At 40.9% G+C, this 27,845-nt stretch overlaps 2 protein-coding genes across 2 annotated transcripts; both read left to right on the top strand.

The window, feature by feature from the left end:
* The first annotated feature begins 939 nt into the window (after positions 1–939).
* On the top strand, positions 940–21,572 carry ptpn9a (protein tyrosine phosphatase non-receptor type 9a). The gene is made up of 13 exons (XM_056416352.1): positions 940–1,776; positions 9,118–9,261; positions 12,078–12,167; positions 13,370–13,494; positions 14,420–14,525; positions 15,247–15,357; positions 15,718–16,034; positions 16,124–16,211; positions 16,577–16,646; positions 18,047–18,125; positions 18,328–18,478; positions 18,854–19,061; positions 19,177–21,572. Exons 1-13 carry the CDS (start codon positions 1,669–1,671, stop codon positions 19,365–19,367), a joined length of 1,788 nt encoding a protein of 595 aa, XP_056272327.1. The 5' UTR covers positions 940–1,668; the 3' UTR covers positions 19,368–21,572.
* Positions 21,573–22,506: 934 nt separating this feature from the next.
* LOC130195087 (paired amphipathic helix protein Sin3a-like) lies at positions 22,507–26,794 on the top strand. Its single transcript, XM_056416377.1, has 4 exons — positions 22,507–22,612; positions 24,438–24,546; positions 24,851–24,957; positions 25,627–26,794. Exons 2-4 carry the CDS (start codon positions 24,463–24,465, stop codon positions 25,754–25,756), a joined length of 321 nt encoding a protein of 106 aa, XP_056272352.1. The 5' UTR covers positions 22,507–22,612; positions 24,438–24,462; the 3' UTR covers positions 25,757–26,794.
* The last annotated feature ends 1,051 nt before the right edge of the window (positions 26,795–27,845 follow it).

Below are 27,845 nucleotides of genomic sequence, written 5' to 3'. Positions count from 1 at the left end.
TTTGGCTTGCAGTTGTCTTCCAAAACTTGTGGTGTTATCTCCAAAATCATGCTCGTAAATGCACTTCTTGAACGTCATCGGTGCGGCCGGCCCTGCGTCCAGGACAGAGGAAACAGGATGCTCACTGCACACACCTTCACACCCTGGACACGACCTCTTAAAACATCTCTCCTCTTGGTGGAGGCGCAAACATAACACAACAACACAAGAACGGCTTCTTCCCGCAGGCCTTCACCCCGATGGAAACACATCAGTCTTACTGGGAATTACCCTCTAACGCCACAATAGCCACAGTTGCCTTTACTATAGATTTATTAAAGGTTTAATTCGGTTTATTTTCATTATGTACTGTATATGATGATCTATCACTCACAATATAAAGCCTGCACTATAATGTACCTGTACACATAATACAAATATATCCGTGTATCAATTTAGTATTTATTTATCTGCAATTTTTGCCTTTTTCTTTCACTACTTATATATAATTAATTATATATATATAATTAAATTATATAGAATATATATTATAATGATATACATATAATATATATATATTATATACATATATATGAAACGAAATATATATATAATTAAATAATATATTTAATTAAAACATAGGATCCATCTACCATCACCTCTGAAGCTCGCAATAGGGATTATTTAATTTAAACTAACACGTTACGTTGTGATTGTGCTCTATGTTCTTATTTTATAGTTTTTATTGTAATTTTAGTTATTTTTATTGTATAGCTTTTATAGGATGTTTTACATATGTTATGTAAAGTATCTGAGTACAAAGAAAAATAAATTCCCTGCATTTTTATTATTACGTTACGTGGACGCTACGTAGACATTACTTCACGTCACGTGGCGTTAACGTAAACGGACAAACGTGGGAGTTTTGTGAGTTCTTCGAAGCGGCGAACTTTTTTTGCATTAAAGGTCAGACCAACGTGCACGCACAAAAATAGTGCACTAAAAGTGATCCGTTATTCTTCGTTTTAGCATCATGCGCGTGTGCGCGCGTGTGTGCTGTCTACGTCAGCGCTCCTCCTCCGAGTTGCAAGCTGACACTCAAAATGGTGATTTTCCTGTTTGGTTTCCTATTTTTATGAATGAAGGCGGAGGTCGTGAGCTTTTCGTCACCAGTTCCGGCCCTGACCACCAGGGGGGAGAGCAACGTGGAGAATGAATAAGCGTCTCTCTCTCTCTCGCTGTGTGTGTGTCGGTGTCTCTCTCTCACAACATAAAGGCGAGGTTCAAGGGTAAAAAACTTGCAATTCATGGCGTGGAGGGAGTCAGCGGGTCGAGCAGCAGCTCGCGGTGTGAACCCGGTTACCGTCGAGCCCACGCGCAGCCTCGTCTAGCTGCTCGAGTGTTGTCCTCTTTTTATATTTAGTTTTTATTCTCTCCTTTCTTCTTCTCGGTGAAATCTGAAACGGCACAATCAGCCGGGGCTTTTTTTCTTCTTCTTCTTTTTTTTTCTGTGCAAAAAGAGTGAAGCACATTACCCCGCGTGTGTTTCCAGAGGAAGAAGAAGAAGAAAAAAGAAAACAGCGATTCCGATGCCTTCTTCCACTTTGAGCGAGAGGGACAACCCCTAAAACCCCGTTTTCTTTAACACGAGGGGACCGACACGCGAACGTCTCCGTCATCCCCCACTTCATGAAAGAAGGACGCGTCTCGGTTAAAAAAAAAAAGAAGAAGAGAAAGGTGACCGGAGAAACTGACGGTGGGATCATGGCAGCTACTTTATCGGCGGAGGAAGAACAGGTAGGCCCTTTTTTCTTCTTCTTCCTCTTCTTCTCCTTTACATTCTTCTTCCTCTCGTGTGTTTCCGTCGTCGTTTTTTTTTATATTTTGTTTTTGCGCCCCGTGAACGCACCGCAGCGATGTGAGTTGGGCTGTGAGGTTTTTTTTTTATGTGTTGCGAAATGCACCCTGAATGCGTCGCGGAAATATTCTATCGATTGGTGACATTTGTTTTATTATTTTTATTTTTTGCTCTCGCTGCATCCACGTGAGTTCCGCTCCCGGCGGCTCGAGCTCAACGTTGCGAAACAGAGGCCGTTTTGGCCTTTTTATCAGCACTCACAAGATATATAACATAACATTCCTGGTGCTTTTTGGATTTTTTTTAAGGGCACGTACTGTGTTGTTACTCCGGGGAAATAGTTGGAGACCAACTGGCTCCACATTGGGTCCAATTCAGGAATGTAGGCGGTAGATTTAAGGTTTTTATTTGACATTTGTGCACAAACCAACAATCCAGACACATTGGAGTTAGTGTGCGTGATAAGAAACATATAAAACACACACAATACATAAGGTGGTAGTGTGTAAACTGTTAAATACAGTTTTAAAAGCAGGTTATCAACATAAAAAGGAGACTCATGTTAATGCATAGGCTACTCCTGAGTTATGTTCCAAGCTTGTGAAAATAAAAGAAGGAGAAAAGAGGAGAAAAGAGGAGGAAAGAGGAGGAAAGAGGAGAGGTATGTGGGGTATTGCACATTTTGAGAGGTGGAGGGAGGTTATGTGGAGATATTGCAGACACTTGGTTACAAGAAAAGTGGCTTTTGACATATATTATGTAAACTTTCATGCATATATATAGATATATATATAATCACGTTTCAAGAATAGGAAATACATTTCCTTCATTTTTTATATAGCCTAAATGAATCAATAGTAACGTGAAACGTTTATATAAGGCCCTAAAAAAAGAAAAGGAGACTTAGTTTAAGTTTCCATTGTTTGCAATAACAACTTAAAGTGGCAAATACAAAAGTTTATTTACAAAAACAGCAAATAGTCTCATCAACCAGCTGGAGCCAGAAAAAGTGTAATCTATTTGTTTTTTTTTTAAGGAATAGAGTTGTTGCAGATGAACCGGTTTCTGTTGATGAACTAAACAGCCATGTCGGCTCGTAGCATCCCGTACCCGTACCTGTGTTATTCTTTATGGATTCAGGCCCTGAGAACCTGGTTTAGTTTTAGGGATTAAAAGATCCAATCGTAATCTTTTTCCGGCTGAATCTAGTTTGCTTAACGTGTATTTATTGGTGTTCTCTTAATACACAAAGTAGTATTCATAAGGCTGTTCTCCACCGCGCTGCAAGTAGGTTAAAGTAGTTAAATCAGTCCTGCAGTAAATCTCATCTCCATGAACGTTTTAATTGTAGTTGATTTTAAATTCATTTTGTAAGCAGGTTTAATCGTCTTCTCCATGAGAGGTGTCTCTAATATTCTGACGAGTATATCTGAGGGTAGGCCAGTTGACCCAGTTTAGCCAGTTACAGCTGCATCGACACCTCAAAACATTAGAACGTCGCTGAAGATTGGATGCACGGCTCGGATGAGGTGTACCTAATAAACTGGCAACGCGTGTAACTGCGTTTTTTTCAATCTTGATTTTTGTAGATTAATTAAACATGAAAGTTATCCTACCAAACCACAAGAAGCCCAACATGAGCAACGAGAGCTTGTGTGTAGTTAGTGCGTGTGTGTGTGTGTGTGTATAATAATCAGTTAGTTGTATCTAGATGTATATTTTTCTCAAGTCTTCTCCTCTGACTCCTCATCATCTGGCCGGCAGAAAGCCTTATCTGGCTACTCCATTTCCTGTGTGAGCCAGGGCCCCCGCTAGGGTACCGGACGCCCTCATTACATCCACAGCCTTGTGGGGGGTGGGTGTGTGTGTGTGTGTGTGTGTGTGTGTGTGTGGCAGTGTGGCTCTCTCGGGAGCATACACACGGGTGTAGTGGAACTTTATTCTAAAGGCAGCTGTTAAAAGCATTTCCACTAGATGGGGGAGGGGGGGGGGGGTTTATGAGTTACAGAGTGCGATTGTGTGTGTGTGTGTGTGTCATGTACTTTTTAGAGAAAGCTGTGTGTGTGTGTGTGTGTGTGTGTGTGTGTGTGTGTGTGTGTGTGTGTGTGTGTGTGTGTGTGTGTGTGTGTGTGTGTGTGTGTGTGTGTGTGTGTGTGTGTGTGTGTGTGTGTGTGTGTGTGTGTGTGTGTGTGTGTGAGTGTTTGTGTGAGTCTACTCCCAGGAAGCAGCGGAGTGAGAGAAATTGGGGAATAGGGAGAGAGTGACGTCACTGACTTCCTGTTTTGGTATCTACTCGTGCCAAATGGGACTCGCAGCAGCAGCATGAGGCCCACGTTTGTAATTAGGTTGCCGTGGCGTCTGTAATCAAACCGATTTTTTTCGGGAAAAGACCGCGCCAAGGTCGTGCCACGAATCCCGTCTCTCTTTCTTTTTTGCGTGTGTGTGTGTGTGTGTGTTCCTCTTAAAGATACAGAAATGCATTAAGCTCTCTGTTCAAGGTGTAATCACGATGCTGCGGTACACACACACACACACACACACACACACACACACACACACACACACACACACCACTTTCCATAACCCCTACAATGGAGTTTCTGTCTGCCGAGACAATAACACGGTCAGCGCGGGCATTATGACTCCTGCTGGAATGTCAATACGCTGACTTTAGATCCCGTAACACTAAGAAGCATCACGTTAAACATTATGAGGATAATCTAGTCCCCCCCCCCCCCCCCCCCCCCGTAGCTCTGACTCATCGAAATGAAAGGCAACTGTTAATTGATATAATTTAATTGACCTACATTCAACAACTCAAAATGGGCGCCGTGAAGGTGGGCCGGTCATCTATCGCATGATCGGCAGTTTTTAAATCATAATAAATGCAATTTTCTGGAAATTCACTTGAGAAACTTCTATTTTTCTTTTTTTTTAACACGTTTTGGCCAATCCAGTAAATTAAAGGAGACTTTGTGTTCATACTTGTATTCTGGGTTTCTACTAGAACATGTTTTCATGATTTGAATGTTAAAAAAAAGTCGCTTTTTCTTTCTCCTACTATCTGTTTTCATCCTCCGCTCTGGTTTTGCAACATTAGCACCGGTAACTTTTTCTGGAGATGCGGGTGGTGTATCATCGCAAGCCAGCATGTGACATCGGGAGCTCCACCTGACCGGCTGGATGATCACAAGAAAGTGGCTGGGCCGTCTTTTCATATTTCGTAGTTCGTGGGTCGGTCTCTGGAAAAGTGAGTTTTCTTCGAGATGTAAATATTTGACGGCCGATGTGTCGCTGACACAAATAGTCAAACATGTGGAAAACCCACTGGTTCCAGCTTCTGAGATATAAATAATTACTGGTTTTCTTCGTCTTTTGCGATAGATCCATACAAAAGATATTCAATTAACTGAGTATTTATCATTTAATAGCGTTTTCTTCTCTTCCTCACACTTTATTCCTTTCCCCGAGCTGTAAAACTAATTATTAACGGGACATAATTCCCTCTATTTGCTCTTTTATTTCTGTGAAAACTGAATTGTCAAACTACATTTTACACCATAATAATGTTTATAATGGACTTTTGCCGAATATACTTTAGTTTGTCCTGACTGGAGCCTGAACGCATCGTCGTGCATTTTTGGACCCGTGGACTTGTTTTTCGGGCCGTTTGGCAGAGACCCAACGACAACTTCATCCACTGACGCTCAGCACGGCGTGTCCCGACGGCAGTGAACCAAATCGATCGCTTATCGACGGCCGTCGTCAACACCGCCGATAAACAACCCCCCCCCTGACCACGCGCTGGATTATGCAGCGTCAGCTGTTTGTGGTTTCAAATGTTTCACTCCATCCGAGGAACCAGGGGAGGACATGTACATATTCTTTAGGAGGAAATTTTTTCCCCCACTGACTGAAACTCAGGGGCATTTAAAAATAAATTGTGGGCACTTTAAAAAAAAAAAACATTTAACCTTTGTTCAAAAATATTAAATATACTTATTTAGGCTTACAGGATATGAGCAATTGTCATAAAAATGGCAATAATAAGACGATTAGGCAGTAGGCTATGGATTCAAAGTGCTTTCTTAGATTTTTTTTTACAATATATATATATATATAAATCAGACAATTCTATTCAATTTTATTGTGATTATTTATTGTTATAAAAAAATATTTTGTTAATAATAAAAATTTATATTTATCGATTTTTGTGTGTGTACCTCCCTAGTACAGGCATTACAGATAAGACACACACAAAGAACAAAAACAAAACAATATTAAATTATCAGAATTATTCAAGGAAATTCTGGGGGCATTTTTTGCCCCTCCTTTGGATATCGGGGGCAGAATTACATTTCTTGGAGGCAGTTTTGCCCTTTGCCCTGGTGTACGTCTGACGCTGAGCGGAGCGTATAAAGCCTCGTGGTCACAGGGACTCATTTCCGTCCGTTTAGATTTGTGTCGGTCAGTTAAAGCCACAATTAAGTGTTTCAAGAACTTCTAAGAAAGAAAAAAACTCGTGCTTTCATCAGAACCGGAGCGAGGGGAGCAAATATTTATGCATCCTCCAGGAACTGAATAAATCCCGCCTCCTCCGCATTTTGAGTCTTCCAGTGCAGTCTGGTGTGCTATCGCAAAAAAGAAAAAAAACTGGTTCATCCTCAAATTCCACTCCGGGCGGATATGGCCCCTAGTGCAGAGAAACCAAACAAGACGGGCTTCTCCAGGAACACCGGGTCACTGGCTGGAGTTGGCAGCCTCTCCTTAAAAGGCCAAGAGAGAAAGAGCAGCTGTCACACTATTGAACGCTCGGAAAGCCCGAGTGTACCTGACAGCGCTCCGACAGGAAGTTGTCCTTGGCCGACGCGGCGCGACAACAAAGAGCCCACGGGCCACGCTGGAGGACGAGCGCCAAGAACCTGAGCGAGGTCCAGAGATCAAATACCGCCTTTTCTAAATCTACAGAACGACGACGTTCTCTCTCTCTGTGAAGAAAACCCTGTTATAATATTAATGCATTACATTTCTATAGCGCTTTTCAAAATGCTCAAAGACGCTTGTTCACTTTTTCCACCTCGTTGACGAACATGTTTTAATCTTTTTCGGTGTGTTTCTTTTTTTTGGGGTAAATAATTTGCAGCAAAAAGACGGTTTATTTGTACAAAATAAAGCCGAAATGGTTTTGATTGAACTTTTTTTAATGTTTTTTTCTTTTGTTTTTCTCAAATAAAAGAAGGAAAAAAACATTACAAAAGTTCAATCAAAACCATTTAGTTTTTCTTTTCTTTTACAAATAAACTTTTTTTAAATTTTTGTACAAATAAACTCTTTTTGCTGCAAATTATTTACTCAGAAAAAAAATGCTGAAAGATTAAAACTTTTATTTTTTATTAACCCGGATATTGTACACTTCAAACTCTCTTCTCATTGATCCACGCCGCATCAAAACCTCGCCGCTCTCTTTTTTTCTCCTCCGTTTTGTTTACCGAGGCGACGGAGCTCGACTGTCGCTTCACGTCCGGCTCGAACCGAACCGACTCCGTCGAAGGCGAAACGGATTTCCGGGTGCAGGAAGTCGACCGCTTGTCATGTGACGTCCGCCAGATCGATGACCGCGACTAATCGCACGGCAGCAAAGTCCCCAGACACGGAAGAAGGAAAAGGATGAATCCTTAAAGGCGTTGAGTGACGACGTGCGCCGGCGCGTTCAAAGACGACCTCGCTGCTCTCTTGACCGACGACGTTGACCCTTTCCCAGTTTAGCTCTCGCGTCGAATCTCCATCCGCCGGACGACATGAGACGCGGTTATCGACACGTACCGCTCCCATACGGATTAACTCACGCTTCCTTTTTTAGAGTTTGTATATTTGTGCATGTTGTACAATCTGCTCTAAGATAATCAGAACTATTCACTAGGGAAGAGCTCAGGATTCATCATGCATCCTCCCCCCCCCCCCCCCCCCCCCATGAGAAGCGACCTCAGCCCCGTCAGGTGCAGCCGCCCCTTGTGCATGTGAAGGCAGCTGGACGGAGCAGAAGCTGCAGCCCCACTGAGGAGAGAGACAGTAGCATCCTGTCTCGTCAGTGGATCGTTTAGTATTCCTGAAGAGCCGCCGCGGACCCCCACAACGTGTGCGTGTGTGTGTGGCTGCCGGCTAAATGCATAAGTTATTCGCAAGACGGGTCAGACGACGAGTTCAGTGCAAAAACTTTTACTTTTCACTATACTTTAAATTTCGCTTTAATTCCCGACCGTCTTCGTATTTTCACACACTGTTCGGCTGTTTGGTGGAGCCAAAAGGAGCCAAAAGAAGAGTGAATGTTGGACTTGTGGTCAAATGAACGCTGATGTTCAGTCCGTTTAAAAAAAGAATTCACATTATATATTTCATTCATGTTTTGAGGCTCATGCACTACGTTGGATTTTTTGTGAATACAAGATGCAAGCTTTAAAAAACCTGGATATTGTCCACTTCAAACTCACAATGACTTCAAATGAAACTCACTGGCAAAAATCAGAGACTCAATCGTCTGACTTAAGTTTTAAAATCGTGTAATTAATGACATTTAATCCATAATAATGTTGTTTTCCGCTCTCCCCTGATCCTGTGACACGAACGGGCTTCATGTGACGTGTTCCCTGTTCACCTGTCGGCTTCACCATCAGAGTTCTTCTGCTGCCCGGAGGAGAGGAAGAGGAATAGAAAATTCTTTTTTTTATTCCATTTCCATCAAACACACTATTAAATATTGCAGTTTCAAGTCCGAAACATCTGTTTATAGCACGAGTCCAGATTAGTCTTTGTTCCCCCTCTCAATATGCGACTATTATTATCTGTGAACTGGAAGTTCCTTTTCCTAAACTCGATCCCTGTGTCGTCCTCATGCTGCTTACAACATGTTCGCTTTTTTTGTTGTCCCTTTTCATAAAAAGCCAACGCTTTCCCCAAAAGAGCCGCGGTGAACGCTCAAGCCGAGCCCTCTGGCTTCTGCACAAAGTACAGGTCACACATTTAATTAGAGTTCCTCCCTGTATGTGTGTGTGTGTTCAGTCTGTTAACACACACACACACACACGCACGCCGAGCACACAACGGTACCGAGGCGTCCCGCCGGGCCTCGGCAGGCCCTCCGGTATTCTGCGGAGCCGTCGATGGCGCTTCCTCTCGGACTCATCGGGTGTAAAGGCCAGTTTCACTTCCTTTCTGTTTGACCCTTTGGATTGTGGGAGTACAACGTGTGTGTGTGTGTGTGTGTGTGTGTGTGTGTGTTTCAGGCTACCAGGCAGTTTCTGGAGGAAATCAACAAGTGGACCAGTCAGCATGGCGTGTCGTCGCTCTCCAGGGAATTGGCCGTCAAGTTCCTCATGGCGCGCAAGTTTGACGTCCTGCGAGCCATCGAGCTGTTCCACAGCTACAGGGTACGAACAGGGGGGGGGGGGGGGTCTCTGTTTGTGTGTGTGTGTCTCTGTTTGTGTGTGTGTGTCTCTGTGTCTCTGTTTGTGTGTGTGTGTCTCTGTTTGTGTGTGTGTGTCTCTGTTTGTGTGTGTGTGTGTGTGTCTCTTTGTGTGTGTGTCTCTGTTTGTGTGTGTGTGTCTCTGTGTCTCTGTTTGTGTGTGTGTGTGTGTGTCTCTTTGTGTGTCTCTCTGTGTCTCTGTGTGTGTGTGTGTGTGTGTGTGTGTGTGTGTGTGTGTGTCTCTCTGTGTGTGTGTGTGTGTGTGGCTCTCCGGGTGCTATGTTGGAATCCTCATCCTTTCGAGTGGTTAGAAAACTTGTCTCTTTAAAAAAAAAAAAAATGCAAATGAGATCTTTGGGAACGAGGGTTGAGTTTTAATAAAGACGATTCAAATTACAGGTGAATATTTGCATTTTTCTTGTGGGTTTAAATCTCAAATTTAAACCCACTTTTCATTTTAATACATTGTGCCCACCAACTTGAAGCATCAATATTGAATGAGCATCTTAATTATTATAATAAATATTGTCTACATGATGAGTTTAACAAACTATAAAACATCATATTGGGGACCCAATTAAATGACCACGAGTGCTTTAAGAAATATGCGATTTAAAGAATAAGTAAACGATGCTCATTCAGGGTCGACTCGTACTTCTGGACGCTTTTCAACACCTTCTTTTAATCGTTCACATTCAGCCTCGTCATACTAAAGTTATCATAGTTAAATATATACAGCGACCGGGAAAGAGTTCATGGCTTCAGTCGACTTCAATCCCACCATAGTTGACAAACCCAAAGCGGCTCGTTGGCCAATCAGAGAGCTGGAACGGAACCAGAAGTTTCATCAGGTGAAGGAGAAGCTTCCAGGTGAGACGACTCGGCTCCAGCTGTAACTCTCAATGTTTTACTCTCCCAGCTTTCTGAAACCTACATTTAGAAACGCTTCCGTTTCGACGTTATCAAAGGAGGCCACGCCCACATCGGAACCGTCTAATCTCGTTACGCCGACCGCCTGATGTTCTCCGTTAACCTCGTTACGGCCGCTTGCTGCCTTATTGTGAGCGTTTCAGAGGGGAAGAAGTCACCGATGGCGGGTTGTGGAGGACGGGGACCGTAGACTCAAGTCACAGCTGCACATAATGCAAACGTATTACCAGGGGTTTTCAAAATAAGAGCTGAGACTCTGCTTTCCAGGAAAGCATATGGTTGGTCCCAGCTGAGGTTAGGAGGTCAGAGTTAAATGAGGAACACACAGTTTTACAGGCAGTGTGTGTGTGTTGGCTGTTTGACCTGCATGCAAAACAAGTCAAATTCAATGATGTCATTTAAAATACATAACCACGTTTAAAACCAACAGGCCAAGCTGGGGTTTAAACCAAGTACAGCCTGGCATGAAACATCAGGTTTTTTTGTATTGTGTGTGTATGTATATGTATATATATATATAATACAATTTTTTTAAATAAATAAATAGGAATATTATATATAATTTATTTTTTACAGTAATATTGCTACTATGAACAAATTAATAAGATATTATATATATATAATCCTATTAATCTTTTAATGAATAAATGGGAATATATATTTGTATTTACTGTAATAAAATAAATAGGTATATTTTATATATATATATATTATACAGGACTGTCTCAGAAAATTAGAATATTGTGATAAAGTTCTTTATTTTCTGTAATGCAATTTAAAAAACAAAAATGTCATGCATTCTGGATTCATTACAAATCAACTGAAATATTGCAAACCTTTTATTCTTTTAATATTGCTGATTATGGTTTACAGCTTAAGAAAACTCTAAAATCCTATCTCATAAAATTTTAATATTTCCTCAGACCAAGTAAAAAAAAGATTTATAACAGCTGAGTGTTTGTCAAGGCTCAGGAAACCCTTGCAGGTGTTTCGAGTTAATTAGACAATTCAAGTGATTTGTTTAATACCCTACTAGTATACTTTTTCATGATATTCTAATATTTAGAGATAGGATATTTGAGTTTTCTTAAGCTGTAAGCCATAATCAGCAATAAATCAGAATAAAAGGCTTGCAATATTTCAGTTGATTTGTAATGAATCCAGAATGCATGACATTTTTGTTTTTTTAATTGCATTCCAGAAAATAAAGAACTTCATCACAATATTCTAATTTTCTGAGACAGTCCTGTAATACAAATTTTTTATAAATAAATAGGAATATTATAATTTATTTTTTACAGTATATAAAAAACATATAATATTGCTACTATGAACAAATTAATAAGATATATATATATATAATCCTATTAATCTTTTAATGAATAAATGGGAATATATATTTGTATTTACTGTCATGAAATAAATAGGTATATTTTATAGATATATATATATATATATATAATCCTGTGATTTAAATTTTTTTATGTTAGTCTTTCTGTCCGTGTTTATTTCTCATCACTCATCATTACACGTGACTGATTACAAAAAGACAAAGTCATGATTTGGGGTTTGATGACTTCTCCTCCAGGTATGTGAGGCTCGTCCCGCGGTCACTGGTGACGTTTATTTTTAGACCCTTTTAATCACAGTTAACCACATTATTTAGAAGAAAGAAGAAAAAAAGATGAAAAGAACAATAAATGGAAAAGAAACGTCCCATCGGGCCTCAGAATGAGTTCAAGAAACTCCTACACAACCTCCTTGGAGGTGTGTGTGTGTGTGTGGGGGGGGATGGAAACCTTTTCATCCTCCATTGTCTGACTTCACCTGCTGTGATCTGCGTGTCTCCAGGAAACGCGTCTCAAAGAAGGCATCGTGCGGCTGCAGCCGCAGGAGGAGCCGCTGCGCTCGGAGCTGCTCAGCGGGAAGTTCACCGTGTTGGTAAGAGCGGGACGCGACTGAAGGAGCCGCCGGTATGCGATGTTCATTTATTTAACTAAATCAAACATCGAGACCAAGAACCAGCGGTGGATTTCTCCCAATGACGAGTATTGTCTTCTCCCATAGACCTCCATTGTTCTCCCAAAAACCCTCGAACATGAGAACAATGAGGAGGGCTGTTGCACGTTCCTTCATTATTCTAAGAGGTGGGGTTTTGGGTTGATCCGTCTGCAACGCTCACTTAATCTTCACTAAAGCACGCTGTGGCAATAGACCCCGAAAAACACACCAGCTCCTCTTAAATTTGTAATTTGTGAAATTGGGCTATACAAATAAACTGAATTGAATTAATGAGCCTTTTTTATTTTAATTTTTTTAATAAACCATGACTTCTTTTAAAGACTTCACATCTTCAGTCGGAACCAAGTCTGACCATATTTGATATTTCGTATTTTCACAGGATTCGAATAGACAGATGTCGAATTCCAGAAATGACGGTTCTTCTGGACTTTGTAATCAATCCATCAATAACTTATTGACAAAAAAGGTTCAGGGTACAAAAGTACAGAAGGAATTATGGGTATTTTTGGGGTGCAAGTTATTTATTGATTGACTGATGTTTCAAGTGGATTTCCTGTGCCAGATAAATTTAGCCTCCACACACACACACACACACACACACACACTCTCCTGTGTTTGCCTGCTTCCTTCCCCGTTGACGTGGCGTTGATGCTGCACATCCTCTTGTCTGACGTCGGCTGTCTCCAGCCTCAGCAGCGGGCTTCATATCCTGCCCGAGGTATTTTACCCCTCCCCCCTCCCCCTCCGTTCCCCCGCAAGAAAACCGGGGGGGGGGGGGGGGGGGAGACCTGCAGCATCATGACTAGAATCGCTCCCCCTGTTGAATTGTTGACGGCCCATTTTATTTCTGGCTGCCTGCCAGGATCCAGCCTGTGCTCTTCAGCGCCCCCCTGTGGCCACTGGTCATTCTCACTTTTAAAGCCCCCGGTAAATGTTAGATTTCTATAAAAAAAGAAGACATCCGTCAAACTTTTGGAGAAAAAATAATTCTTTTTCAAATGCATCGAATTATAAATTGATATTGGAGATGCAGGAGAATAAAACCCCTGATAAATGTGTCCGAGGCTCGGTACAGTTTGAGTTTCTCCCCTGATGGAACCGGTTCCTCTCGTGTGTTCCAGAGTGTCCGGGACCCTTCGGGGGCCTCCATCGCCTTGTACACGGCCAAACTGCACCACCCCAACAAGACGGGCAACCACGTGGTGCTGCAGGCGCTCTTCTACCTCCTGGACCGGGCCGTGGAAAGGTGAGTCTCTGGAACATCCGGCTTCAGAGTTGGTATTCAATTTCCCCAAATATATTGTTGTTGTGTATTTTATTCAGTCAATCATTGCAATACAGTACAATATTATTATATATAATATACTAATCAGAAAAACTGAAATGATATAGGTAGAAGCAAAAAATGCTTATATATTCCTATGCTAAATTATTATAATCAAATAAATCAGAAAATTAATATAAAATTAAAAAAATAATAAAGAAAATAAAAATATGTGTGTGTGTGTGTATATATATATATATACACACGTTTCAATCACACTTATAACCTTACAAAATTGTTATATAAATAATCCTTTTGAAAACCAAAAATGAGTTGGCCATTCTTACATCCGTTTTAACGTTGTTCCATAATTGGAGTCCTACAATAGAAATACATCTTCTTTTAATCCCTTTTTTAGCTTTATGTAGAGTAAATTTACAAAAAATCTCTCAAATCATATTCACACATGTATTGAAAACAACCTTTGTACACACAGTCTGGCAGTGACTTTGCTTTAGCTCTGTACATTGTCTGCATTATTGTATAATAAACCAAATCATTAAATTTCATAACATGTGATCTGGAACACATTGGATGTGTGTGTGCTCGTAGTAGCCGACATTATTCATGATGCTTATCGCACGTTTTTGTAGCAAAACTGTTGAATTTCTAAATGTTTTATAGGTCGCCTTCCACACAATAAGAGGTTGAAGGGATATCTCACAGTTTATTTCCATGTGTGTTGGTGTTCCCTGAACATGTGGTTTGACTGTTTCAAAGACGTCTCTCGCTGCTTTCTGAAGCGCCGCTTCAGTCTGCCGTTGACGCGCCGGCCTGCAAACGCGACTTGTTACCCGACCTGTTTGTTAAGATCTCCCACGCGTTAACGGAGAGGTGTCGCCCACAGCTTTGAGACCCAACGGAATGGCTTGGTGTTCATCTACGACATGGCGGGCTCCAACTACACCAACTTTGAGCTGGACCTCAGCAAGAAGATCCTCAACCTGCTCAAGGTCGGCGTCACCGCTTTTCACATCGTTAAATGAATTTACACGCGTACGGTAAACGCCGAATAAGGTTATAAATATGAGATTAACTGGCCTAAACACAGGGTTCGTACGGTCATGGAAAACCTGGAAAAGTCCTGGAATTTTGTTATATTCATATGTTAATTCACACGGTGTATACTGTATGCTTTGGAATCCTCATTGTTAGTTTTAAATACAACATTTTATCACTTTTTCATGTGTACACCCGAGATTTCACAGTGTTTGATCATGGAAATTTGGTTTAAATTCCTGGAATTTTGTTATATTAATATGTTAATTTACACAGTGTATACTATATGCTTTGGAATCCTCAGTTAGATTTAACAAGACATTTTATCACTTTTTCATGTGTACACCCGAGATTTCACAAAGTGTTTGATCATGGAAATTTGGTTAAAAGTCCTGGAATGTGTATGAACCCTGCAAAAAAATTATAAATACAGTGCGATATTCCCAGGATGAGAAGTATATTTCCTTATTGTCAACACGACTGAACCTATTGAAACGACGTAGGTCGAATTATCTGCCGTTAAAAAAAAAAAAAATCACACCTTTATGGTCGTGTTAATGCTTAACTCTCGAGTTGCTCCCTTTGTTTTCACCTCGGTCTGAACTCTCAAGTTGCAGTGAAGCGTGCGTCCTGTTGCATCCCGAGTCACTCTGTTGTTCCGTCTCTCTCCACCAGGGGGCGTTCCCCGCCAGGCTGAAGAAGGTGTTGATCGTCGGGGCCCCCGTTTGGTTCCGAGTGCCCTACAATCTGCTCAGCCTGCTCCTCAAGGAGAAGCTCCGGGAGCGGGTAAGTGGAGGAGCTCATTTGTGGAGCGCTTGCTTGTGACGATACTTTATGAGAGTTTTAGAACAATTCTGTTTTGAGCAATCCTGTCATTTATTTATTTATTTTTGCAAATGCTGATTTGATTTGGGGGCTTCTCTTCCACAACCAGTCCACCCGGCCTGCGGCTCCGCCCCCGGGTAGTTTCATTAGTATGGATTTCTCACCCGATGGTCTACTGTAAATTGTGTTTGAGGATTATTCACATTGATTCCTCGTCGGCGCTGTCGGCCCCCCACAGAAGGATTTCACAGTCCACTGCGCGTCAACGTTCACATTCACATCCGCCGCCTCACCCCTTTCTCCCTCTCCCCCAAACTCCAGGTGCAGATGGTGAAAATGGCCGATCTGCGCCAACACCTCCCCAGAGACTGCCTCCCGCAGCACCTCGGCGGCCTGCTGCCCCTGGAGTCGTACAGCTGGAACCAGCAGCTGCTGGCGGGCCAGAACGGCCGCGTGGACCCGGTGGACGAGCTGGTGGGCATTCCCGTGGAAGACCCCTCCATCCACGTGCCGGGAGCCGAGTCCATGCGGCCGCAGGAGCTGCTGACGCACCTCGGCCGGCTGCAGCGCTCCGGCGTCCACCAGGAGTACGAGGAGCTGCGCAAAGAGCCGCCGCCCGGGAGCTTCCACTGCGCACAGTGAGTCCGGGTTTTGCTTCTGCACTGTTGGTTGTGTGAAACAAGCAAAGTGGCGGCTGAAGTCACAATTGTGTTATCTGCGTCTCCAGATTAGCTTACAACCAGGAGAGGAATCGCTATGGAGACGTGCTGTGCCTCGATCAAACCAGAGTTCGTTTGAAAACCAGAAGGAACGAGGTGAGGGGATTTATTTTATTTATTTTTATTTTATTTATTTTTTGTGTATACTTATTTATTTTATTATTGTTATTATTTTTATTTATTTTTTGTGTATACTTATTTATTTTATTATTATTTTATTTTATTTGTGTATACTTATTTATTTATTTTATTTATTTTTTATTGTTAATCTGCACATTACAGTTGTCTTTCAAATACAATTTTAAAAAATATCATATATTCACAAGCCATCTTATATTTGTGCAACCACATTATTTTGACGTTACTGTTTAACGCCCCGTCAGCCCCACGCAGACGGCTGAGCTGTGGCTCAAGGTTTTCCTTCTCCTCCGTCTCTTTGAAGCTTTGTGTTGTTCCCTCAGCGGTCCGACTACATCAACGCCAGCTTCATGGACGGCTACAAGCAGCGCAACGCTTACATCGGAACCCAAGGTACGGGATCCTTTAAGTATTCAAAGATATAACCAGTTACTTTATATGTGTGTGTGTGTGTAGCTGGACAAGTGGCTGGTTAAAGTTATTTGAAGAACTTTCTCAAGATGAATAAGATGGTGATTGGACACTTTGTCCAGAGGGAAGAATTAAGGATTCTGCCCACTGGCTCAAATACAATAGATGAACAAATGGTAATCCACCTCACCTGTGTGACACCGGGATGTAGACTCACTCCAGTTGGCTGCCAGGCTCAGCACTCCTCTGAGGTCCAGTAGGGTGTCATCAGGAGGTCCAGTTGGGTGTCATCAGGAGGTCCAGTAGGGTGTCATCAGGAGGTCCAGTAGGGTGTCATCAGGAGGTCCAGCAGGGTGTCATCAGGAGGTCCAGCAGGGTGTCATCAGGAGGTCCAGTAGGGTGTCATCAGGAGGTCCAGTAGGGTGTCATCAGGAGGTCCAGTAGGGTGTCATCAGGAGGTCCAGCAGGGTGTCATCATGAGGTCCAGTAGGGTGTCATCAGGAGGTCCAGCAGGGTGTCATCATGAGGTCCAGCAGGGTGTCATCATGAGGTCCAGTAGGGTGTCATCAGGAGGTCCAGTAGAGTGTCATCAGGAGGTCCAGTAGAGTGTCATCAGGAGGTCCAGTAGGGTGTCATCAGGAGGTCCAGTAGGGTGTCATCAGGAGGTCCAGCAGGGTGTCATCATGAGGTCCAGCAGGGTGTCATCAGGAGGTCCAGCAGGGTGTCATCTGGAGGTCCAGCGGGGTGTCATGAGGTCCAGCAGGGTGTCATCAGGAGGTCCAGCAGGGTGTCATCATGAGGTCCAGTAGGGTGTCATCAGGAGGTCCAGTAGGGTGTCATCAGGAGGTCCAGTAGGGTGTCATCAGGAGGTCCAGTAGGGTGTCATCAGGAGGTCCAGTAGGGTGTCATCAGGAGGTCCAGTAGAGTGTCATAAGGAGGTCCAGTAGGGTGTCATCAGGAGGTCCAGTAGGGTGTCATCAGGAGGTCCAGTAGGGTGTCATCAGGAGGTCCAGTAGAGTGTCATAAGGAGGTCCAGTAGGGTGTCATCAGGAGGTCCAGTAGGGTGTCATCAGTTGGTCCAGTAGGGTGTCATCAGGAGTCGATGGCACAGACACTTCTGTGGCCTCTTCTTTCGCCCACATATTGATCTCCGGGTGGACTGTAGGAGTAGAGCTGTGCTCATGAAATTCATTTTATATATATATATATATATATATAGACACGAGTACCACAATATTAAGTTGGAAGATGGTGAGCTGCAGGATAAATAACTTTTATTTCAGAGCCAACTAACTGATCGTCTCGGCCTGTAGTCGGGGTCATGTGGGCCGAGAGGACACATTATAATGTTTATAATATAGATTTCTCTCCTTCTGGTGCAGGACCACTGGAGAAGACCTACGGGGACTTCTGGAGGATGGTCTGGGAACAAAACATGCTCGTTATTGTCATGACAACCAGGTAATCTGATTTTTTTTTATTTTATTGAATTTCTTTTTTTTAAATATAAATAATATAGATTTTAATATAAATATTTTTTTTAATTAAACATTTTTAAAATATAAATGTATACATATTTTATATATTAAAAAACAAAGTATACAAATATTTATAAATATTAAATAAATTCAGTATCAAATAATTTCCCGTCTCTGCGCCGCAGGACGGACGAGGGCAGTCGGAAGAAGTGCGGCCAGTATTGGCCTCTGGAGGAGGGGGGGCAGGAGGTCTACGGCCACATGGCCGTGGTGAACCAGAGGGTAGACCACCACACCCACTACAACCACACCACCCTCGAACTGCACAACACTGAGGTACACAATATGGACTGCTGTGTGTGTGTGTGTGTATATATATATATATATATATATATTCAATAATGAATGCTAAATCAATTCTGTCCACTTGCATTATAAATTGATTTTTGGGTATTTGTCTTGTATGTGTATTTAAAATATGTATTTTTATTATTTTCTTGGCCTGAATAACTTATTTGGGGGCCCCTAAAATAAAAGTGTGTGGATATGTATATATATATATACACACACTTTTATTTTATATATTTATATATATATATATATATATTTCCTCATCTAAACAAGTAAACATATTTCCTATAACATGAAACCAATCCATCTATCGGGATTGAACCAGAAGCCTGAAACTCCAACCCTCTCGTATCCATTCAGACCTGTGAGCAGAGGCAGGTGAGTCACTTCCAGTACCTCAGCTGGCCCGACTACGGCGTCCCCAGCTCGGCCACGACGCTCATCGACTTCCTGGGAGCCGTGAAGCGGCAGCAGAGGAAACTGGTGAAGGGTTTGGGACTCCAGTGGGCCGGCCACCCACAGGGACCCCCGATGGTGGTGCATTGCAGCGCGGGCATCGGGAGAACAGGTGAGACCGACTTGAGGATCGGCTGAACCGGAATTTGCCTCCATAAAGACGGCCGTTGAGATTTTTTTATTTATTGCATAATGCCGCCGCTAACGAGCCCTCGCGTTGCTTTCAGGTACCTTCTGTGCTCTGGACATCTGTCTGTCCCAGCTGCTGGACGTCGGCTCCCTGAACGTTTGCCAGACGGTGCGGCGCATGAGGACGCAGCGGGCCTTCAGCATTCAAACCCCGGACCAGTACTACTTCTGCTACAATGCCATTTTGGAGCACGCCCAGCGGCAGGGCCTGCTCCCAGCCAATCAGTGAGCTTCGACCCTGCCGCCCCCTCCCCCGATTTTATTCCCACCATCACCCTGAGATCCCTGCAGTCAAATCTGTCGAACCCCCAAAACTGTGTTGTGGGACCAATTTGTGGGACCGGGATGGTGAACGTCCTCCGAGAAGCCGTCCGTTGAAGCCGCGGGGCGAGGAAAAGGAACCAGAGTCCACATTTACGGTGTTTGAATGTGACATTTTGTGGAGGGGGAGTGATGGAGTGATAGAGGTAACGTTTATTAACCTTTTTTCTTTCAAAGATATTTATTTGCCACTTTAAACCGACGGTTTAGGGGACCTTTATTTTTATTTTTATAAAGGTGTAGTTCACCCCAAAATAAATATTCAATCGTTATCCACTCGGGCCATGTTGGCTAAACTCCACGAAACTCTGTACGACTGCAAATTAATTATGACTTTTAATTGCATTTCAGTCAAGTTCACTTTGCCATTTGTTTTTCTCCTCACGACTGCTGCGTAAAGTCGTTGTCGTTTGTTCTTTAATGGCCAAATGAATACCTGTTGCCATGGTTACTGAGTAATATCTTGATCAGATGTAAGAGGTAAACTTCTTTTAATGGTTTTGAGAAGAGCTGAGCTGGAACCACAGTAGCTTGCTTATTTTTAAGTCTTTATTTTTTTCCTTCTAATATACAAATTATATTTATTGCCGTTATAAGAGACGCACGCAAGTTACTGAATATTTATTTTGGGGTGAAATGAGCCTTTTAAACACTTTAAAAAACACTTTTTTTTACACCGTTTTATTCTTTTTTAAAATTCCAAATCGGGAGCGTGATCTCCACTTGTGACTTTTGATTGGGATCGTAGTTTCTCCACCTCCCCGTGTCCCGGGAAATATCGAGTAGTGCATTTTTTTCTTTTTTTAGCACGTGGTTAATGTCGCGTAGACGGTACGAGCTCGCTGAACACATGGAGGTCAAACCGCTCGACCTTTTCAAACAAATAAAATGAAAAAAATAAAGCAACTTTTGCCAAGAAGTTGTCTCATTCCTCCTGAAGTGGCATAACGCATTCTCCTCTGCCTTAGAAAGAGACTCGGTGACGAGGGGCGAAGCACATCCACGATCCGAGATGACCGTCGCGTCCCCACTGTGATCACTCGTTAAAATCGCTGTCCGTGTGAATTCATCCTCTAGTTTTTATTTAATTTTTCCATATATATATATATATATCCACTGACCTTCCGTCTCACTAAATATGAGATTTTCTAACTTCTACAGACGGGCGTCGGTGACCTCATGGCCGCATGTAGAGCCGTCTGCAGCGAACCTCTGTTGAGCCCTCGGTTGAGACCTCATGAGTAGTGCAATACTTACTTTTTGTTTCATTTTTTAAATTTCTTTTTTTTCACACCAATCACGTCTTAGCACTTTTCCGATAACTTTTCCCGATGTGCTCTGAGATTAGTCGTCCTGGTGGCGGGGTGGGGACGACGCATTCAAACATAATTCCGTAGGTCTGCATGTGACGCTGGGGATAACTTTATTGTTAAATTTAGCGATTGTAATAGGAAACATTTCGTGACATTTTGGGATGTCCTGTAAACATCTGCATAGAGCTCGATCAAGAGGATTTATTACAGGGAAAGCCAGAAAATGAACGATAGAGACGGTGGACGGGCATCCACAAATCTGTGCCTGCGCCCTATAGGGGCCTCCTCGGGACGCGAGAGTGACATTTTATGTCTGAAGTATATTTTCATTATTATTGTGTTACTTTTTACGTTCTACAAACTGTGGTTGTAATCAGTGCTTTCATCTGGTCCCAGTATCTTGCCATTCTATTCTAGAGTACGTGTACAAAAACTTGAGCGTCTGTGTGTCGTAGGTTGTTGCATTATGTCGTCGCCGGGTGGAAAAAAACAAAACAAAGAAAAAACAAAATGTGTTCTTTGCTACAGAATTCATATTGAATTTGCTTGTGGTGAAGCATTTTTAAGTCTGCCATCGTCATGCACTCTGATTTTCGATTTGTTTTTTCCTTTTCAATGACGGACGCAAACTGTGCCGTATTTTATTTTTCTATTGTATTCAACAACTGTTTTCATACGATTACCCAGGATATACAGTTATCTACATTAATTTTATATTTGTTCTATTGTAACCTATTACTTTATCATTCGTATGACTATTGAATCAAGCTATACTGTATTAAATACAAACTGTCAACGTATACATTTGTAAAGCTGTATTTGTCTGGGGGGGGCTGATTTATAGGTAATTCTATGTAGTTGATTGATTATGGTAATGCATTGATACTTCAAGACAGGTGTATATATATATAAAGAGTATCATAAACCTGAGGAAAAAAAATCATAGTGATGGAGCATGTATTCTATTAATTCCTAAAGCTGTTAACTGGAATAGACTATTTTAAAAAAGTACATAGTGGAAGTATTTCATAGTATTTGTGCCTGTAGTCTCAGTAGTTTAAAAATATTAGCTTCATAAACTTGTGGCAGAAATGTTTTTTATTTGACATCAAAGTTAGAAGAAAAAGACTATTCTTGGAGTCTGGAAGGAATTTTGGCCTTCATAGTATCTGTGCAAGTAGTCTTAGAAGTAATAAGTCAAAAAATAAAAATACACTTTTTTTTATTCCACATCAAATTTAAATGAGAGCCTATATTCTGGGTCTCTGGAAGGGATTTAAACATTGGACTATTCCACAAGTAGCCTATACACTATTAGACAGCAATCAAAACTAATATTAACTATAAATAGTTATTAATTGTAGTCCGGACAGTAGTCAGTGCAAATAATATGCTCCTAAATTACTGTTCTGTTCCTTCATCGCAAATAACATAAAATAAAACACGCGATCTTTTACTTTGAAATCCAAACCGGAAGTTGTCTGTGGAGGGATTTAGAGTGTACGAATAGGTATTACAGTACACCCACACAGCCCCCGCGTCATCCCATCTTATTTTTCTTACGCAATAATAGGAGTTCAAATCCCGTTAAAATATCAATATTTTCTTTTTCACTTTCCAAAGTGCTTCGTAGTTCTTCTGCGTGACACGTGTTTACCCCAAAAACAGGCTCCGAACACGATGACGTGTATTTACAAACTTTATTATTTTAAAAGGAAGAGCAGCTTTGCTCTCTTCCTGTTTCAACACGCGCGCGCACGCGCGCACACACGCACGACGTCTGACGTTTCACACGGGAGTGGACTCGTTTCCTCAAAGGAGTCTCCCAACGACGGATCTGGTATGTTTTGACCACTCGACCGCATATGAGAGGTTTTTTTTAGACACTATCATGAAGAAAAAATAATAAACTAAACAATGAGGCAGTCGCGAGGACAGCTACGTGTTCTCGTGCTATTTTCAACAGCTGTTGACAACAACAGACCAACATGAGCCCACCGACAGACAGAGCAGCCATTCAGGCAGGAAACCGGACCTCCACTATCAGTACACAGAAACCAAACGATGGGGATATATCATATAGTATTTATACTCATTAAATGGCAGATGAATTAAAACAAAATAAAATAAGATTTTTTTTAAAAGCTGCAATAGTGTTGCAGTCAGCTGAGTCAGTAAAGCAGAAACCAAATGTGTTATTAAACAAAAGGTTGAAGGAATGGCAAAAGGAATGGGAGGAATTATTTTTTAAAGGTGTTTTTATGGAGTTTAGAGGAAAGTGGGAGACGTGAGATGTGCAGGAAAGAAACAGGACATCAAACTAATATCTAAACGTTAAATGAGAACACAATGGGCTTCACATCACTCTCCTACAAGTAGGAGAACATTATACAAATGCAAATGTTTGTTTTGTGGACCAGAGGAAACAATAAAATATGTTATTGTACACTATAATAAATATGAACTAGAAAGAAGGCGACCAGTTGGAAACCTCAGCACAGATTAAAGTACTTTGTTTTTTTATATAGTATACAAGAAGTAAGATGAAATAAGCAGGATGACATCAGCAAAGTGGATAGTGCAAACAACTAAAAAACAACAACAGACATAAGTAGATAAACAAGTATATTGAATAAGTAAGTATACAGTCAAGGTAAAGTTAATTAGTAAAACACGTTAATAAATAGTAATAGTAATTAAAAAATCCGACTGAATTGTTATTATAGCACTGGATGGCAGTTTATAATAATAATATCATATATTATTTATGCACAGTGTTATCAAATACGATGTGTGTTGTATCTTATGGTAACTTATATTATTTTTTACATAATTTATTATCATTATTATTATTTATGATATTAATATTATTGTTATAAAATAATCTAACTTCTAAACATCCTGATCCACACGCCATACCAGCAGGTGGCAGTAATGAACCAATTCGTTGTTTAGCCAACTGCCAATAAATATCGACGAAGAAGAAGATGACGAAGAAGGAGAACAACAACAATCGTCGCTTTCGGCTGGAAGTCACCAGTTAACACAGGGTCACGAGATAAACCGAAACACTCTCGAGGAAGTTGTGAATGTCAGACTGACTCCGACGCTTCCTCAGCACCTGTTTGTTGCATTGGTGACGTAGGCAGTCTCTAAAAACTCTCAGTCTCCGCAGCCAATGAAATGCCTTCAGTGCGAGTTGAATGAGCGCGTGAACCCCGTTGTCAAGGAAACCGTTCTGGGGGTGAAATTAAAAGCGTTTTATATTTATGTTTTACGCTACGCACTTATTCTTTCTTATTCATAAACCTAAAGCTGTTTGTAAGATATTCAGTGTTTTTTGTACAAGTGTTGTAGTTCGAAAGCTTTGCGGTATATAAGTATTCAGATAATTAAACAGTTATTTATAACAAGCAGGGTAGAATGTATTAAAGTTAATAATGACACAACCTTTAAGTTAGCCTTTATTTACACACAAATTCACAAAATAAAACAGAGACAGTTAAAATAAATTAAAATAAATTATATGTATGTTGTAATTTCAGGGGGCTCTCCCCCTCTCTAACTGCTTCCTGTTCCTCTAATACCTCCCTCCAATCGGCTCATTCACGGGTGACATTGTGCCATTAAAAGCATTGAGTGTGTCGTTGGTTGTTTATTCTAAGGCCTCTCACGAGGGAGGAGTTCACGATGAAGCGACGACTGGAGGATCGGGGGACGTTCTTTGGCCGCCCGGAGGCCTCCGCACAGGGCCAGCAGCTCAAGAGGCTCAAGGTCAGCCGGGAGCGATTTTATTTATTCATAACACATTCTTGCAGTTGGGAAAACCAGAAAATGTTCACGGCAAAGACGTCAGTGACAATAAATATACGGAGGTTGTCAGAGGTTTTAGAGAAATGTGTGTACGTTTATCCCGTAGTTGTTTCTAGCCATGTACGAGGTTCTCAGGGTAACATTTAACCATGCTGTAGTGTAGTCGACACTTTTATTGACCAATTAAGATTCTTTTTTTTCTTTCATTGCGCGTCAAGATTTAAAAACGTAACATCAGAATCTTCTCCTCTCCTCTGGCCCAAAGGTAGAAGATGCTCTGTCTTACTTGGATCAAGTGAAGCTGCAGTTTGGCAACCAGCCTCAGGTCTACAACGACTTCCTGGCCATAATGAAGGAGTTCAAGTCTCAAAGGTGAGGACACGGTTTGATTTTACATGAAATATTCTGTGGTTTTGTTTACGATGTCAGTCACCTTGGTGTTTAAACTCTACATTATTAGTTATTACTTAGTTATTACTAAGTTATTACTCGTTCAGTCCTACCTTGAGCGACTGTCTTGTGACGAATTTCCTAGAGTTCATTTATTCTTCAAGTAGAAACACGAGTAAGAAGAAGCTGACGGCGACAGTTTGTACTTCGCCGGTTCCACAAGAACAGTTTTGTTCAGACATGAAAGACTTTATTTTGCCAGAGTGCATGATAAATAAAAGCTGTGTGTGAGTTCGTGGGAGGTTGTGGATTTCGTTTTTAAAATTTTACTTCATCTTTAAAGTTGCGTAATCGAACATGAGTCCATACTAGGCGTATAATCCGAGAATCTAAAAGGGAAGTTGGTCCTTTTCTAAATAAGTGTATTACAAAATGTCCATTCTCCTACCATAGCTAATGAAACTATTTATTCAAGCTTGATTGGGCTGCAAGATTATTTTTTTAACCTAATGTACCTGGACAAGTAGCTGGAACCTTAGCTTCTCCCACCAGGTCCATTTACCATTTACTCAATTTAAAGATGTGATTGGCAGGAGGACAGTCACTGTACATTTGAATTAATTCTGTCCATCCCTCCCCCCTCCTCCTCAGTATTGACACCCTCGGGGTCATCAGCAGAGTGTCCCAGCTCTTCAGAGGTCACCCCAACCTCATCGTGGGCTTCAACACCTTCCTGCCGCCTGGCTACAAGATCGAGGTCCAGAACCCTGTTGCCGGGTGAAAACAAAAGGAAATGAGAAGAAAAAAGGCTTCTTTGCGACAGAATTCATATTGAATTTGCTTGTGGAGAATCATTTTTAAGTCTGCTATGATCATGCACTTTGATTTTAAGAGTTATTTTTCTTTTAATGACGAAGTGAATGTTTTCCCCTTTTAAATTGTTCTATTGTATATAGCGATAACCCAGCGTATACAGTTATCTACATTAATTTAATATTTCTTCAAATATAACCTATCACTTTATCATTCGAAAGACTATTTAATCAAGCTAAACTGTATTAAATACAAATAATATCAACGTATTCATTCGTAAAGCTGTGTTTTTTGGCTTATTAATCTGATTTATAGGTCATTTAATGTTACTTGTTTTTCATTAATCGTGTTGATTGTATTTTTTATTTGGCAATTACAGTTTTTCTGTCTTGTATACTATTACACATTTTAAAATACTAAAAGAAGAGCATGTATAAAAAGAGTATTGTAAACTGGTAGAGATAAGAACATATAAAGAAAACAATAACATGTATGTGGAAAGATAAGAAGTTAAAAATAAATCAATATGGGGAAAGGTGAACAAAGTGTGAATCCGGGTGTTGTGTGTTTTAATAAGTAACTGTACAGCTACAGTGCTACAGTGATATAGTTGTGTATCATAAATAAACCCACTGCACAAGAGAGGTGCATGTGTTCCTCAAGTGGGTGGAGACCAAAACCGAGTGAAAAGGACCAAATGTTGGACTTCAATTGTGTCAAATGTTTAGAAACACGATTACAAATTAGTTATAATGTTGATTTGTATCTGCTCGTCGTTTACTCCTTTTCTACGCTGCTCTGAAGAAACATGTATGAATGGAAGTTCTTTTGGGTGTTAATTTAATAATGCAGCCATGACTCTAAGTCAAGTGTAAATGTATTTAGAGCTACACATTAAACCATTAGACCTCCACTGTTATCTTTTCTCTTGAAATGCAGAGGAGGTGGCTCCGGTAACACTCCCACGATGACGCATATACTTTTAAATAAAAAACATTGCTCTCTGTGTGTGTGTATATATATATATATACAGGACTGTCTCAGAAAATTAGAATATTGTGATAAAGTTCTTTATTTTCTGTAATGCAATTAAAAAAACAAAAATGTCATGCATTCTGGATTCATTACAAATCAACTGAAATATTGCAAGCCTTTTATTCTTTTAATATTGCTGATTATGGCTTACAGCTTAAGAAAACTCTAAAATCCTATCTCATAAAATTTTAATATTTCCTCAGACCAAGTAAAAAAAAAGATTTATAACAGCTGAGTGTTTGTCAAGGCTCAGGAAACCCTTGCAGGTGTTTCGAGTTAATTAGACAATTCAAGTGATTTGTTTAATACCCTACTAGTATACTTTTTCATGATATTCTAATATTTAGAGATAGGATATTTGAGTTTTCTTAAGCTGTAAGCCATAATCAGCAATAAATCAGAATAAAAGGCTTGCAATATTTCAGTTGATTTGTAATGAATCCAGAATGCATGACATTTTTGTTTTTTTAATTGCATTACAGAAAATAAAGAACTTCATCACAATATTCTAATTTTCTGAGACAGTCCTGTATATATATATATACGGTCACTGCATTGCCAAGCCCTGAATTAGCATTAGCCAACTAAACAGTGATAATTGTTCTGTAATAATATAAATAAATACTGAGGCATGTTTTTATTTTGATGTTTGACAAGTGCAACTAGTTTATAGAGTGGAATCAGCATTCATATAACTCATATACATATGCAAGCAAATATACGTTGGTAGGCCTACAAGTAAAAGTTATATTTCAATGTTTATTTAGAAAGTCCAAGCAAAACAAGTCTAATCACCGAAATACTGTAAATATCACAGTAAAAGTTATTATAATACAGAATGACTACTTCCAAGTGTATTCTCTAAATATTCTAAATATGTATACTATTTCATATATGCAGTACTGATCACTCACACGTTGGCAGCGTTTTAATGACGTGGCTGGTGAGGCGTGTTTAAATGAGGCCTCCAATAATAGGCTGAGAGGTTAAAACGACAACAGTGCATCATATGTCATGCAACG

This window comes from Pseudoliparis swirei, chromosome 6 (assembly GCF_029220125.1).
Source record: "Pseudoliparis swirei isolate HS2019 ecotype Mariana Trench chromosome 6, NWPU_hadal_v1, whole genome shotgun sequence".
Lineage (NCBI taxonomy): Eukaryota > Metazoa > Chordata > Actinopteri > Perciformes > Liparidae > Pseudoliparis > Pseudoliparis swirei.
Note: the sequence above shows the minus strand (reverse complement) of the source record. Positions and strands in the feature narration are given on the sequence as shown.

Coding starts and splice junctions, on each gene's coding strand:
- ptpn9a (XM_056416352.1), top strand. CDS start 1,669: ATGAAAGAAGGACGCGTCTCGGTTAAAAAAAAAAAGAAGAAGAGAAAG. Junction 13,495..14,419: donor CTGGACCGGGCCGTGGAAAG/GTGAGTCTCTGG, acceptor TGTCGCCCACAG/CTTTGAGACCCAACGGAATG. Junction 18,126..18,327: donor GTTATTGTCATGACAACCAG/GTAATCTGATTT, acceptor TCTGCGCCGCAG/GACGGACGAGGGCAGTCGGA.
- LOC130195087 (XM_056416377.1), top strand. CDS start 24,463: ATGAAGCGACGACTGGAGGATCGGGGGACGTTCTTTGGCCGCCCGGAG. Junction 24,547..24,850: donor AGCAGCTCAAGAGGCTCAAG/GTCAGCCGGGAG, acceptor TCTGGCCCAAAG/GTAGAAGATGCTCTGTCTTA. Junction 24,958..25,626: donor AAGGAGTTCAAGTCTCAAAG/GTGAGGACACGG, acceptor CCTCCTCCTCAG/TATTGACACCCTCGGGGTCA.